This window comes from Myodes glareolus, chromosome 19 (assembly GCF_982192425.1).
Source record: "Myodes glareolus chromosome 19, mMyoGla1.1, whole genome shotgun sequence".
Classification (NCBI taxonomy): domain Eukaryota; kingdom Metazoa; phylum Chordata; class Mammalia; order Rodentia; family Cricetidae; genus Myodes; species Myodes glareolus.
The window spans coordinates 54197112-54209345 of record NC_142044.1 but is presented as its reverse complement, the minus strand read 5'-3'; the positions used below and the strand labels follow the sequence as shown (position 1 = coordinate 54209345).

Below are 12234 nucleotides of genomic sequence, written 5' to 3'. Positions count from 1 at the left end.
ATGGCAGAAGTTACCTTATAAAATGATTCGAAAGACCAAAGAGAATGTCCATGTGGCACAATTAGAGCAGGAGTGAGGTTTTGAAAAGATAGACTTATGTTAATGAGTTTGTTGGCTTGACATTCTCTGTTACTAGGTTGTGGTTGTTATTTGCCTGTAACATGCATACATGTGCATATAAACTATGATTGTTTTATATGCATGAATAAAACAGTGCTTAAAATGACAACACACTCGAATCTAAATTAATGTCTAAACTTTGGGTCTTTGATGAATTTAACAAGTCCCCAAACCCCAGCCACTTCATCCTGTCCAGATAGGGATATATATATATATATACATATATATATATATATATATATATATATATATATATTCCTAATCTTCACAGACAATGTCATTAAAACAAATGAAAATGTTACTAGTGTTCAGGCAACAAAAAAAGCCCATGTGAGCAGGTAAAACCCAAAAGAAACCAACATTCATCTGACAAACATCCAGCCCATGCCATCTTATTTAGCTATACGATGCTGTAATTAATTATTAATTATTCTGCTTATCGCTACACTACACATGATAAGTTACTGTAAAAGTTAAGGAGATATATCTGTTGTTAAGTAAAAATGGGTTTATAAATGCTCATGTCAAACCATTGCTTTGCTTCTAAAAGTTACATAACCGTTCGTTCAGCTTTAGAAGTGAAATAACAATGAACTCACTGTGGAAGAATGAAAATCGCTTCTGGAATGCATGTGAAATTGTTTTGAGATAATTTTAGACTTGTTATGGAAAAAGGTAAGGCAGGCATCGCAGCTAAAGAAAGAAAACAAGATAATGGACATTTACATTACAATCTTAACTAGATTTCTGGAAAATTCAATAAGAGCAGTAATCAGTAACATTATACCACTTGTTTGTTTACATTTTACACTGAAGCATAAAACAATCTTACTTCATAAAAGTATGGCTAGTGTAAGAGTCAGCCACTATAAGTGAAATAGAAACAGATCACCTAAAGAAAGTTTTTTATTTCCAATCATTATCACCTGCTAGAGTAGGACTTAGCCAGAAGTTTAAAGGAGGCCTGAGTCTCAGTAGTTTACCCTGAAGCAATACCTGGCTGCAGGAAGAACCACAAACTGAGATTACCCAAGCACCACTCAAAAACATACCATCCAAAGGAAATGCCTAGTGTTCCAACCACTGTAGATATGCCCCCTCCCATACTGGGGGATGAATTTCCTCCACCCACCTTGGGGACTGTGTGCCTCAACTTCTGGTCAATACTGACCAAGGTTTGGCTCTACAGGTCAAGGACTCTGGCTAAAGTGGCCATGGTGTGGCAATATAGCTAGGCTTCCCTCCACCAGAGCTGCTTTGATCATTCAGATTCAATGTGTTATAAATATCTGTCATCATTTATAGGGGCTGGTTACATATTATTATTGATTAGTATATGGGGAAAAAAGTGCTGTTGGCCTCATTGTTTCACGCTGGTATGGGATTTTATGTAATGTAAATTTAAAAGTATTTTTGTCATAGTATATACATGTTTCTGTTCTTGTTTAAAATATTGTAGCCATACGATATATCATATACCACTGAAGGAAACCACAAAAAAGACTTTGGTTAAGAGTTTTTGTGTTGTATAAAAAGAGAGAGAGATTTTGGTATGTCATCTGGAAAGCGAAAGAAAAAGCAGGAGACTGAAAGAATGAAGAGAAAAATGGATTAAAGGTATATAAAAAGTTATAAAAGGTCAGAAGGGGATGGGAACTATGTTTTCTGTGGTTTCTCATTCATGCAAATACTGAATATGCTTGTTTTGTTAAAAAAAAAAAAAGGTTTGTCTATGTAAGTTTTCCTGCAGGCATGAAGCTGAGACAGAAGTGGTCTGGCTAACTTTGCTGGGTTTAAGCTATTTGGATAAACTGAGTCATAAATTTTTGTATTGATACTAAGAGGTTTGGACCTCCTCTTCTGCGGAAAGAATGCTGGTTCTATGTCAATCACTCCAGGGTAATTAGAGATTCAATGGCCTTGTTAATGATAGAGAACAGAACGCTCACATGGAAGTTGAATGAAAACTTGCTCAGCTGGCCTCCTTTGCTAACCACCATACTTGTAGCTCTCACAGACCCCTAATGATCTTGCTTCTTCTTATCCACAGATTAATGGCTTTTATTTGAGAACAGGTCAATACTGTTTGACTGATGGTATTGAGGTCCCAGTATCACCTCCTTGAGTCCCTGGACAGTCAGGACCCGTGAATGAGTCCTGTCATTGGTACTTGTGAAGGGGGAAAAATATAGGACCCAGGGCAGCTTTCCCAGGGCAACTTGGTACACACTTGCCAAAATGGGTTCTACAGATCAGCAGAAAGGTAGACCTGAGTCGCAGTTTGCCCTAGGGCAATCTTAGCTCTTAGACTCCCTCCTGTTCCCATTTCACCCTGGGTCCTGTTCCTTGCCTTCCCAGGAGACAGCATTAACAGCTAGATACAAACTTGTTCTGTGTTTACCCTTGGAATGACTAATTCAGTTTCTTTATTAGCGTTAGTGCAAAATCATTACAGAATGTGGAGTTCTAGTCTTGTAAAAGTTGCTAACTTAGTATAGACTGTTAGGAAATACAAGTTAGTCAGTCGTCTTTAAAGTACTGATATAATTAGTTACAGGAATAAGCCTTATTTAGTTCCTGTATAAGTTTTCACAGTCAAACTTAAAACAAGTAAATGAGAAACAAAGTTTATCTAATCAGACGTACTTAGGCAGCCCTCATACTTCAGAGATCTGCAGAATATGTCATTTAAAATAATAATTGCAAAGCTTATTATATTAGACAGAGACTCTGAGATCCCAGCAGTGACCAAAGGTCTCCAAAGATGATTATGGAACAGTATGATGTCTCCACCTGGATTATGATGGCGCTGACGAGTGGACAAGATGCCCCAATGCAACACATGCTGCAAGGACCCAGTCCAGACTGTGGGCAAACAGCAGGACATTGGAGAATTGATTGCACCACTGTCGCCTAGACAAAATAAGGTCAGTCTTTTCCATGTCCCTCTTCCAGAGGAAAAATATTCACCTTATGGGCCTGGCTAAGACTATAAGACTGCTGTTCTGGATATTTCTGCCTCCAATGCTATGGAGACCTGGATACGACTAACTTTATATGAACTCTGGTCCCTGCAATTTTAATAAATGTAAAAACTACTTTGGTCTGTACTTAAATATACTTTATTTATTATTCTGGGATCTCTGATAGTCGTGATGGCTAGGGCAGTAACAATGCCAGTTTAGCAGCAAAAGGGATCCAGACCCTTTCACAGAGCTACAGCCAGCTTGTTAGCTCATTCTAAAGCTACTAAGTCTCTTTTAAAAAATGTTTTAAGGTCTGAGGATATAAATATTCATAAGCTTTGACGGTCTAAAAGAAATGACTTAAGACATAAACACAGGTTAAGATATGGGAAATGTTTCTTATTTCTTCCCCCTCTTTGGCTCAGTTCTAAGAAGCTTGACTTCTTACTGCTTGGGTCACAAGCTCAAGATTTTAGATTTATTATAGTTGCCTTTTAAATATAAACTAAAAGGTGTTTCTCATCTCTGTCCAAACCATGCATGGTTCTCTGGACAGCAGAAAAATATACATGCTGCTAACCAAAATCTGTAGCTTTTGCTAGGACTCAAAGGTATGGAGTCTATTCCTTCTGTTTACAGATACCCGTTATCTGCTTTTTCTACCATATGGATTTTTCTTTAAGTACATAAACTTTAACTTCTGTTTCTAGTTTAAACTTATCTCAATAGGCTTCCACTTGACTGACAGATGCATCTAAGCAGCTGACTACAACCTGTTCTGAATGGTGGCGAGCCCTGAACTTCCTGGAAGCTGGTGGACCAGTCCAGCTGATATGAATGCTCTCTGACCCTTCAACGGAATCTGATGAATGCCCCATTGCCTAAATTCCCTCCCTACGTTGCAACCTGCTTGGGCCCTGATAACAATGCCCCATTGTCAGCTTGAAGTTGTTGCAGAAAGGAACGTGTCATCCCATGCTCCCTGTCCAGAATGGGTTGACAGGCTGAGACAAGGGGGAACTCCCTGGCGTGGGGGACAAGATAACTACCTGCAGTGTCTGTTGATATACCAGAAAAATAGGCTCAGAGTTGTCCATTAATGGATTTATTAACTTAAGTAGTTCTTAGGTCCCAATAATACCTCCTTAAGAACACGGGTGGCAGGACCCATGATTGGGTCCTGACATCGGTGCTTGTGAAGGGGGAAATGTAGGAGTCAACCATGATAAGCTAAATAGAAACACACCATCTAAAGGAAGCTCTTTACTTCCAACCATTATCACCTGCCAGAGGAGGACTCCGCCACCAATAAGTAATGGAGGCCTAAGTCTCAGTAGTTTACCCTGAAGCAATACTTGGTTGCAGGAAGAACCACAAACTGAGATTACTTGAGCACCACACAAGAACAGACCACCGAACACACTTATCAGGATGCCCCTAGACAAATGTCAGCCAATCAGGGGTCCTGAAGCTTAGAAACCCCTACCCCCACCTTTACTACTATAAAAATCCAACTCTAACTGAGCTCGGGGCTCTCTATTTATTCCAATAAATTGGACATGAGGAGAGACAGAGTTTGCAAACTTACATAAAATAAAGGCTCCTTGCTTTTACATATGGGACTTGGTCTCCTTGTTGGTTTTGGGGGGACTTTGCAAATCTGGGCATAACAACCACTAAATAATAAGATAAGATTGTCTATGCTCATAAATTGTCAGAATTAATAGTGTTACAATGGCCCTTCTACTAAAAGCAATTACAGATTCAATGTAGTCCCAATCAAGATCCCTGCAACATTCTTCACAGAAGTGGAAAAAGAAAAACAAAAACAAAAAATTAACAGTTATATATAACCAGAAAAAGACTCCAGATAGCCAAATCGATGGGGGAAATGCAGGGGAGCTACCATTTTAGATAAAATATATGACAGAGTTACAGTAATAAAAGCTGTATTGTACTGGCACAAAAACAGACACGTCACTCAATAGAACAAACTAGAAAACTCAAATGTGAGTGCGCATAACCACTGCCACCTAATTTTTGATGAAAATGCCAAAAATTCACACTGGGGAAAAGAACATTTCAGTAAGTAGTGCTTGGAATAAAGAATGTTTACATGTAGAAGGAAGAAATTAGGTGTGTATCTATTACCTTGAACAATAACGGATAGAGAAGTTTAAGTGACGTAATGCCACTCGGGATGACAACGCCTCCCTCAAAAGCCATTGACCATCCAACTGCAGGAGTGAGAAACACCTCTCAAGTTGTCGGTCTTGGTAGTCCAGGAGACGCCAAGCCAATAAAGCCTGTCACTGCTGCCTTTCTGCAGCTGAAGACACCAAGGGCTTTGGATACAGGACTTGGAGGATTCTTGCTGGATTTGGCACAAAAGTACCCTTCTTGAGAGCTAGCTTTCATGACCACAGAAGGTGTAATACAGTTAGCCAAGGGAGGAATAATAGTACGGCCTGACCTGTTAGTGTTCAGGCATCTGTAGGGCCTGCCCTTGGGGTCCTGACAGGATATAGACTCAGCTGAAGTCACTCAGAGCACCTTCTGTGCACATCTACTATGCTCCCTTTTAGAAGGTGGGCCTTGCCCACCCCCATCTCTTTCTCTCTCTCTCTCTCTCTCTCTCTCTCTCCCCCCCTTCTCTGCCAGTCTCTGTTTCTCCCTCTACCTCTCACTGACTCCCCCTCCACCTCTCCGCCTCTCTTCTCTTCTGCCATTCCTATCCTCATAGGCTTGTATCTTCCCTTCTCTCTCCTCTTTTTTCCATTCCCTGTCACTTAATTTAAAATAAAACAAAACAAAACCAAAACAACAACAACAACAAAAACTCCATGTGAGCTCTGTCTCATGGCATCTTTCTCTCGCATACCGGTTTTTTAAAATTATATTGCCTACACACAGCAATGGATAACATGACAAGCTATCTCTAAATGTTCAACCATGGCACTGCTATCCAGATGGTAACTGCGAGCTGTATAATTAGATTTAAGGTCTGTTCAACAGAAGGAAAATCAAGCCTGGTCCTGTAAGCTGAGTCACACGCTTGTGAGTAGCGGGGTCATGGATTTCAGAGAAGAACCTACGACTGCCATCTTCCTAAACCAGCATAATCCTAACTGCACTCTAAATACGTATCCTTCTGCCCACAGATAAGTGTAGCTCCCACCTCCCATCAAGGAAGATTCCTTTTGCATCAGAAAGGTATCATCACAGAAAGCCACAAGTAGTTAAAATACAGATGAAATGCTGGTCATGGGCCACACAGCCCCCACTGACACAGCACAGCCCAATGCTTAAGGCTCAGGGAATAACTCAGAAGCACAGGCAGGAAGATCCTAAGAGCCATTGGCCCAGCAACTCTGCTGCAGAACTGTGTGTTCTTGATATGGCAGAGAGGCTCTGCCCATGAAATCTCAACAACATGGCTGCCTGAGCAGGACCTGAGCAATTCTAAAACCAGTTGTCATCCCAACACAGATGAGAGAAATCCCACAGGGCCCCACCCACGTATGACGAACTACAAGCAATTAACTACTGTGAGAGGGAGATTAGTCCTTCTTAACTAGCTTTCCAATACCAAGTGGTCAGTCCTAAAACCATACATCTATACAAGCAACACTAACAAGATTCAGAAGGTCACAGTTATATAATTTTTGTATATAAATATATATATGTGTGTGTATGTATCTCTGTGTGTGTATGTATCTGTGTGTGTGTAATAAAAATAAAGAATAAGAGACCATCAATTTTAGAGGAAGTGGAAATATAGGAGGTGGTGGAGTAAGAAGAAAGACCAGAAAAATAAATGATTTAATTATATTTTAATTGAACCATTTGTTTAAAATTCTATTCTGCCTTTAAGCAGCATTAAGACATTCAGGATGTTTTCTTCCGCGTGTCGGCAGCCCCAGAACTCTCCAGTTCCAGGGGTGAACATGAACAAAAGTGTGATCATTATCTGTAAGCCAGGGGACTGTGCTTCTCCTATGATCATAGCCATGTGCTGATATCTTAAATTATGGACATCTTTGAAAACAAAATTTCCAACAGCTTTAGTTTTGTAGAAAACATGGGTGGAGCAGATCCACTTCCTGTTCCCCGCCTGGCCTCCCCACACACCTTTTCTCCGACTGTCAGTCGGTGTTAGTTCAGCCGCAGCAAGGGGCCGGTACTGACACGCGCAGTGTCACCATTCACAGTTTAGTTTAAGGTCATCCCGTGTGGTGATAAACATGGCAGCTTCCCTCATTGCTGCCACCCAGTCACCACCTAGCTATTCCTTCCTTTCTCTTCGCCAGCCCATGATAACTACGGCTCTTTTAACTGGAACTCATAGTTTTACGTTCTCCAGAATGTTTTGCAAGTGGAATCAAGCGAGTGTGACCTTCCTTCACTGAAATATGTATGCATGGACTTTCTTTTCTTTTTCATGCCTTTTTTTGGCATGAAGGCTCATTTCATTATCAGCCTGCCAACTTGGTTTGTAGAACTGTGGCACATTTTAACTGAAATACCGCCTGTAACTTCCCTCCTAAAACACCCATTTGTGTCTCTTTCTCGAAGGTCTGGTAAGGGTGAGGTCAGCACACAACACTTACCAAGAGAATTCATCTGGGCACTGAAACTCTCCACTTTTGGACAAGCCTCAAGAAAGTCTTCAGGTAGGGATGGAATATGGTTTTTACTAAGATTTAAAATCTTCAATTCCTTCAGGCTCAAGGGAGAACAAATTCCAGATATTTTATTTCTAGTTGGAAAACACAAAGCTGAGAATTAAAATTTGAATGCTTTTATAGTGTAAAGGTATAAAATCCATTCACCCTCCAAGTACAGCTTCAAGGCACATTTGAGCCTCAAAAGTAACCGTGGAGATTCCAACTGACAAAATTACCTAAATTAACAATGGCCTCCACCTTTTGCTATGCTTGCTTTAAACTCATTGCTATAGAAATATCACCATGTCTTCTCAGCCATGCTAAGTTCAGTGGAATGTAAGCTTGCTGTCCTAATGAGTCGGTTCTTACCCTTCCAAGAGGAGCTGTTCCAGTTTCTCCACCACTTGAGCGAGGTTCTCCGGGATGCAAGAGAGCTGGTTGTAGGACAGGTTAAAGAGTTTGAGGCTGGGACACTTCACCTGGGGGTCTAAAACTACTGTCGGTCCAATGTCATTTCGAGAGGCATCGAGGTTGGTGATGCATGCCATTTTCAACAAGAAGGAGGGGAAGGATGTGAATTTGTTGCTGTGCAAATCCAAATGCGTCAAACACTTCAGAGTCTGGGAAGATAAAATTTCAGTATTTCAAACTGGGTGAGAAAGAGCTTCAGGACCATTTCTGTTTTTCATACCATGACAAACTAGAACCAATGGGGATTTTGATTTTAAAAAATAAAACCACAATGCTCAACATAACTTCAGTAGACTTACTAGGCCATCAATCCTTGCTGTAGCATGAGTTAAAGCATTAAAAATTCCATAAGTGATTGTCTAAAGCAAGTTCACAAACATAAAGTTGATGTCTCAATTTAGCTTATTTTTAGCAATTACTTCTGTTAAAAGCAGGATGAGTAAATGCTACTGCGATGTATCCAGCTCACGTGGTTAAATCTATCAGACACAGGCTCTCCTGGGAGTAATTTATATTAGAGTGTGTAACAACTTCTGGAAGGTTATTTAGATACCGTGTGAAACCCACAATAATGGGGTAATTGAAGCCCCCAAACCTATATAGACTTAACCGTGGTAATACAGTATTATAAAAATATCTCTTACATTCTAAGAGAAAGGAACTTTTACTGAACCTCACAGCCAGAGTTAATAATTCTCCTTGAGGTTACTTAACACTGAAGACTGCTATCCTACTGTCTATTCAGCCTGTTTGTGTGTAACCTGCCTTTAAGAGAGTGGTTCTCAACCTCCCTAACGCTGCGACCCTTTAATATAGTCCCTCATGTTGGGGTGACCCCAACCATAAAATTATTTCATGGCACTTCATAGCTGTAGTTTTACTACTGTTAAGAATCACAATGTAAATATCTGCTATGCAGGGTATCTCGTATTTGACCCTTGTGAAAGGATCATCTGACGCCCAAAAGGTCACAACCTCCAGCTTTGGTACCTAGTGCTTTAAGAGCAGAGTACAACAACCATTCTTACTTGCCTAGGATTTCCCATGAAACCGGCTATTGTAGCCTAAGCAAAAGCAGAGCTATAATCTTAAATTATGTACTCTCCCAAGTCCTATGTTCAAGAGTAATGCATGTGTATATGTATATTGTGGTAATAAATGCCAGCAATAGGAAGTACATTAAATGCAACCTTATAAACACACATCTAGCTCTATAGTAACAGATGGAATCTACATGGATATGGGGTAATAAGTGTGCGGTGCCGTTTGTTATATGGGTCAGTGATGTCGGTTTCATTCCTTGTAAAACTCCTAAAGATTTTTTGAAAGTATCTCTTGTTTCTTTCCCCGTGTGATGCTTGTTCAGTAAATAGGGAGTAAATATCCCTTGTGAGGCAGACTATAGAAGAGAGAGAAGTAGAGAATTCAAATCCGAACTTGCTCTTGGTAAAACTACTCCAAGAGGAAGTTTTATTTTTTTTAATATCTTCCTTTATCGCAGCAGGGGCACATTCCAGGTACTCTGAGGTTATTATGAATCTGTTTAAACAGATGTGCTTAATCCATGCAAATTGGATAACTACGCGGTGCCCTGCAGGGTCCTGGGAATTCAAAAGGCAAAGGGACTCTACCTCACACAGCTGCTGAGGGAAGCCAGTGAGCGCATTCTGGTGAAGTTCCAGCTTGGTGAGATGCTCCAGGTGGCCACTGAGGCAGCACTTCTGGCTCAGGGCATCAATATCTTTCAGTTCATTGGCAGAAAGGTCTAAGGATGTGATGTATTCTCTCTCAGAGGCCAGGGAAGAAGAACTATCTGAATGCCTCATGTGGGGCTGAAGCTTCGATGACCCTGTTATAACAAATGACAAAGGATGAACAGGTAAGCACACGCGTGAATCCACCTGGTGAAAATGGACTGAGCACCTCTTCATGTCAGCAGGCGGCACTGTCAGAGAACCAGACCATAATGTCTGTGCTGTAGTGAGCGCCTCTTCATGTCAGGAGGCTGCTCTGTAAGACTATGGTGTGTGCTCTCGTGACAAGGATGGAGAACAGACAGAAGTATTTAACCAGGTGCTGGAAAAACAAATGAGGAATGAGGCCGGAGGAAATAAAACTTGGATTTCAGAAAACTCCTCAAATATGTGGGCTGATACTGTTATAAAAGGTAAATCTTTGGACTGACAGAACTCTATTTTATTTTTCCGTTGCCTCTGTAATCATTATGTAAATACATATGAAAGTTGTGTAAGTTCAAATGGGCAGCAAGAAAATTTAAATAATCAAACAAGTTAAACAAAGCAACCGATTCTGCCCCAAATATCTACTTAGCTGAAATGATTTCCCGATACTTACTGAGACACTCATCTGAAGACAGTATTTTTCTTTTTCTTCTCGGTAAATCTTCCTGATCGAAAACGGGACCCTATTAAATAAACAAAGACAAGTAAAATTGCTATAATTTTTGTTGATTTTGAGAACAGAACATTTCTATACAGATGCAACCAGGAAATGTGAGTAGACTAAATGGAGCTCACGATTGTTGAAGGAAGAACTAGGCAGAAAGAGAGTTCAAAGATGAAAGTAAGAGAAAACTTAATTTTACTGCGCAGATGGCCTCTGTATTAACCCTTCCCCCTCTGTTTTATGTAGTTGTAGATGGGTCATACTTTAAGATCCAGATTGGCCTAGAACCGGGAGCCTCCAGACTTGGCTTTCTGGTGCTGGCTCTTGAAGTGTTACCAGGCCTTGACCTTAGGTTCAAGAATCAGGAAACTGAAAGGCAGAAGCTGTAACTTATTTGAAGTAATTACAAGTGCCAAATATATATATGTCACAATATAACAATACATACATATTATGCACTGACCAAATTACTTATTGGGGATTTCCAATGACTGATGTTATAGAAACAAATAATAGATATGTTTATATCCCTAGATATCTCAGCTTCTTTAGACAACCTTCTTTTCTATTTCATTAATTTTGTGTGGTATATGTGGGCTTGGGGATTCACATGCCCTGGCTTGTGTGTGGAGGTCCGAGAACAGCTGGGTGGGGTTGGCACTTTCCTTCTACCTTGTATGAGTCCCAGGAGCTGCTGTCAATAGGAAGGCACAGCAAGTCCCTTTACCTGCTGAGCTTCTCTTTGAGGCAAGTGGTGACTAACAGAGACTTAAAGCGCTGAGAATAGGGAGATGCTGGACTGCCCGGTCCTGAATGAGGTATCTGCATCACCTCTCCAAGGTTCAGGGAACATTTTGGAAGAGGGGCAGAAAGGACAAATGAGTTGGAGAGTGGGCAAGTTTCTTTCCGAAGGTCACTGTTTAGATCTGATGCAGCCATTGCACTTACGAACGCACTGCTGTGGTTGACCACACAAGACATGCGCAAAACTGGGCCTGCCAGCATTTCATCACGCAAGGGCTCATGAGGCTCCGCCCATCCCTGGGGACTACTGACTGATAATTAATGGTGACTAGATGATAATTAATGTGACTTCAGTATGTGGTGTAACCACTGACAGATTGTCCATGCTCCAGTAGGTAACTTCCTACCCAGACTCCTCTCTCTCTCTCTCTCTCTCTCTCTCTCTTTCTCTCTATCTCTATCTTCTCTTTCTCTCTCTCCCTCTCTCCCTCCCTTCCTCTCTTCCTCCCTACATTTCTGTCTCTGCCTCTGTCTCTGTCTCTGTCTCTGTCTCTCTCTCTCTCTCTCTCACACACACACACACACACAAACACACACAACATGAAAGTCGCAGGAGGTCTTTTAGGAAAAAGAGTTTTAGCAGAAGATAGAGGAAGATGAGAGAAGGAAAAGGGGAGTGAAATGACTAATGTAGATTATATTCATATATAAAACTGTCAACAAAGAAAATAAATGAGGAAGTACATTTATTTTGAATGATGAAAGAAAAAATACAGAGTAAAACGGAGGTTACCAGAGAGTGGGAAAGGTGAAAGCATGGCAAACTGAGTCAAGGCTACAAATACAGAGAGGGAGAAGGG

At 40.8% G+C, this 12234-nt stretch overlaps 1 protein-coding gene across 3 annotated transcripts in view; it reads right to left on the bottom strand.

Moving 5' to 3' along the window:
• Positions 1–12234, bottom strand: part of Lrrk2 (leucine rich repeat kinase 2) — a 142189-nt gene that overhangs the window by 71624 nt on the left and 58331 nt on the right. For all 3 annotated transcript variants that reach the window (XM_087899193.1, XM_087899194.1, XM_048444804.3), the window contains exons 22-26: positions 10580–10649; positions 9856–10073; positions 8123–8373; positions 7697–7845; positions 720–813 (exon numbers count right to left, since the gene is read on the bottom strand). In XM_087899193.1, coding sequence (XP_087755319.1) covers positions 720–813; positions 7697–7845; positions 8123–8373; positions 9856–10073; positions 10580–10649 — 782 coding nt within the window. The remainder of the gene's footprint in view (positions 1–719; positions 814–7696; positions 7846–8122; positions 8374–9855; positions 10074–10579; positions 10650–12234) is intronic.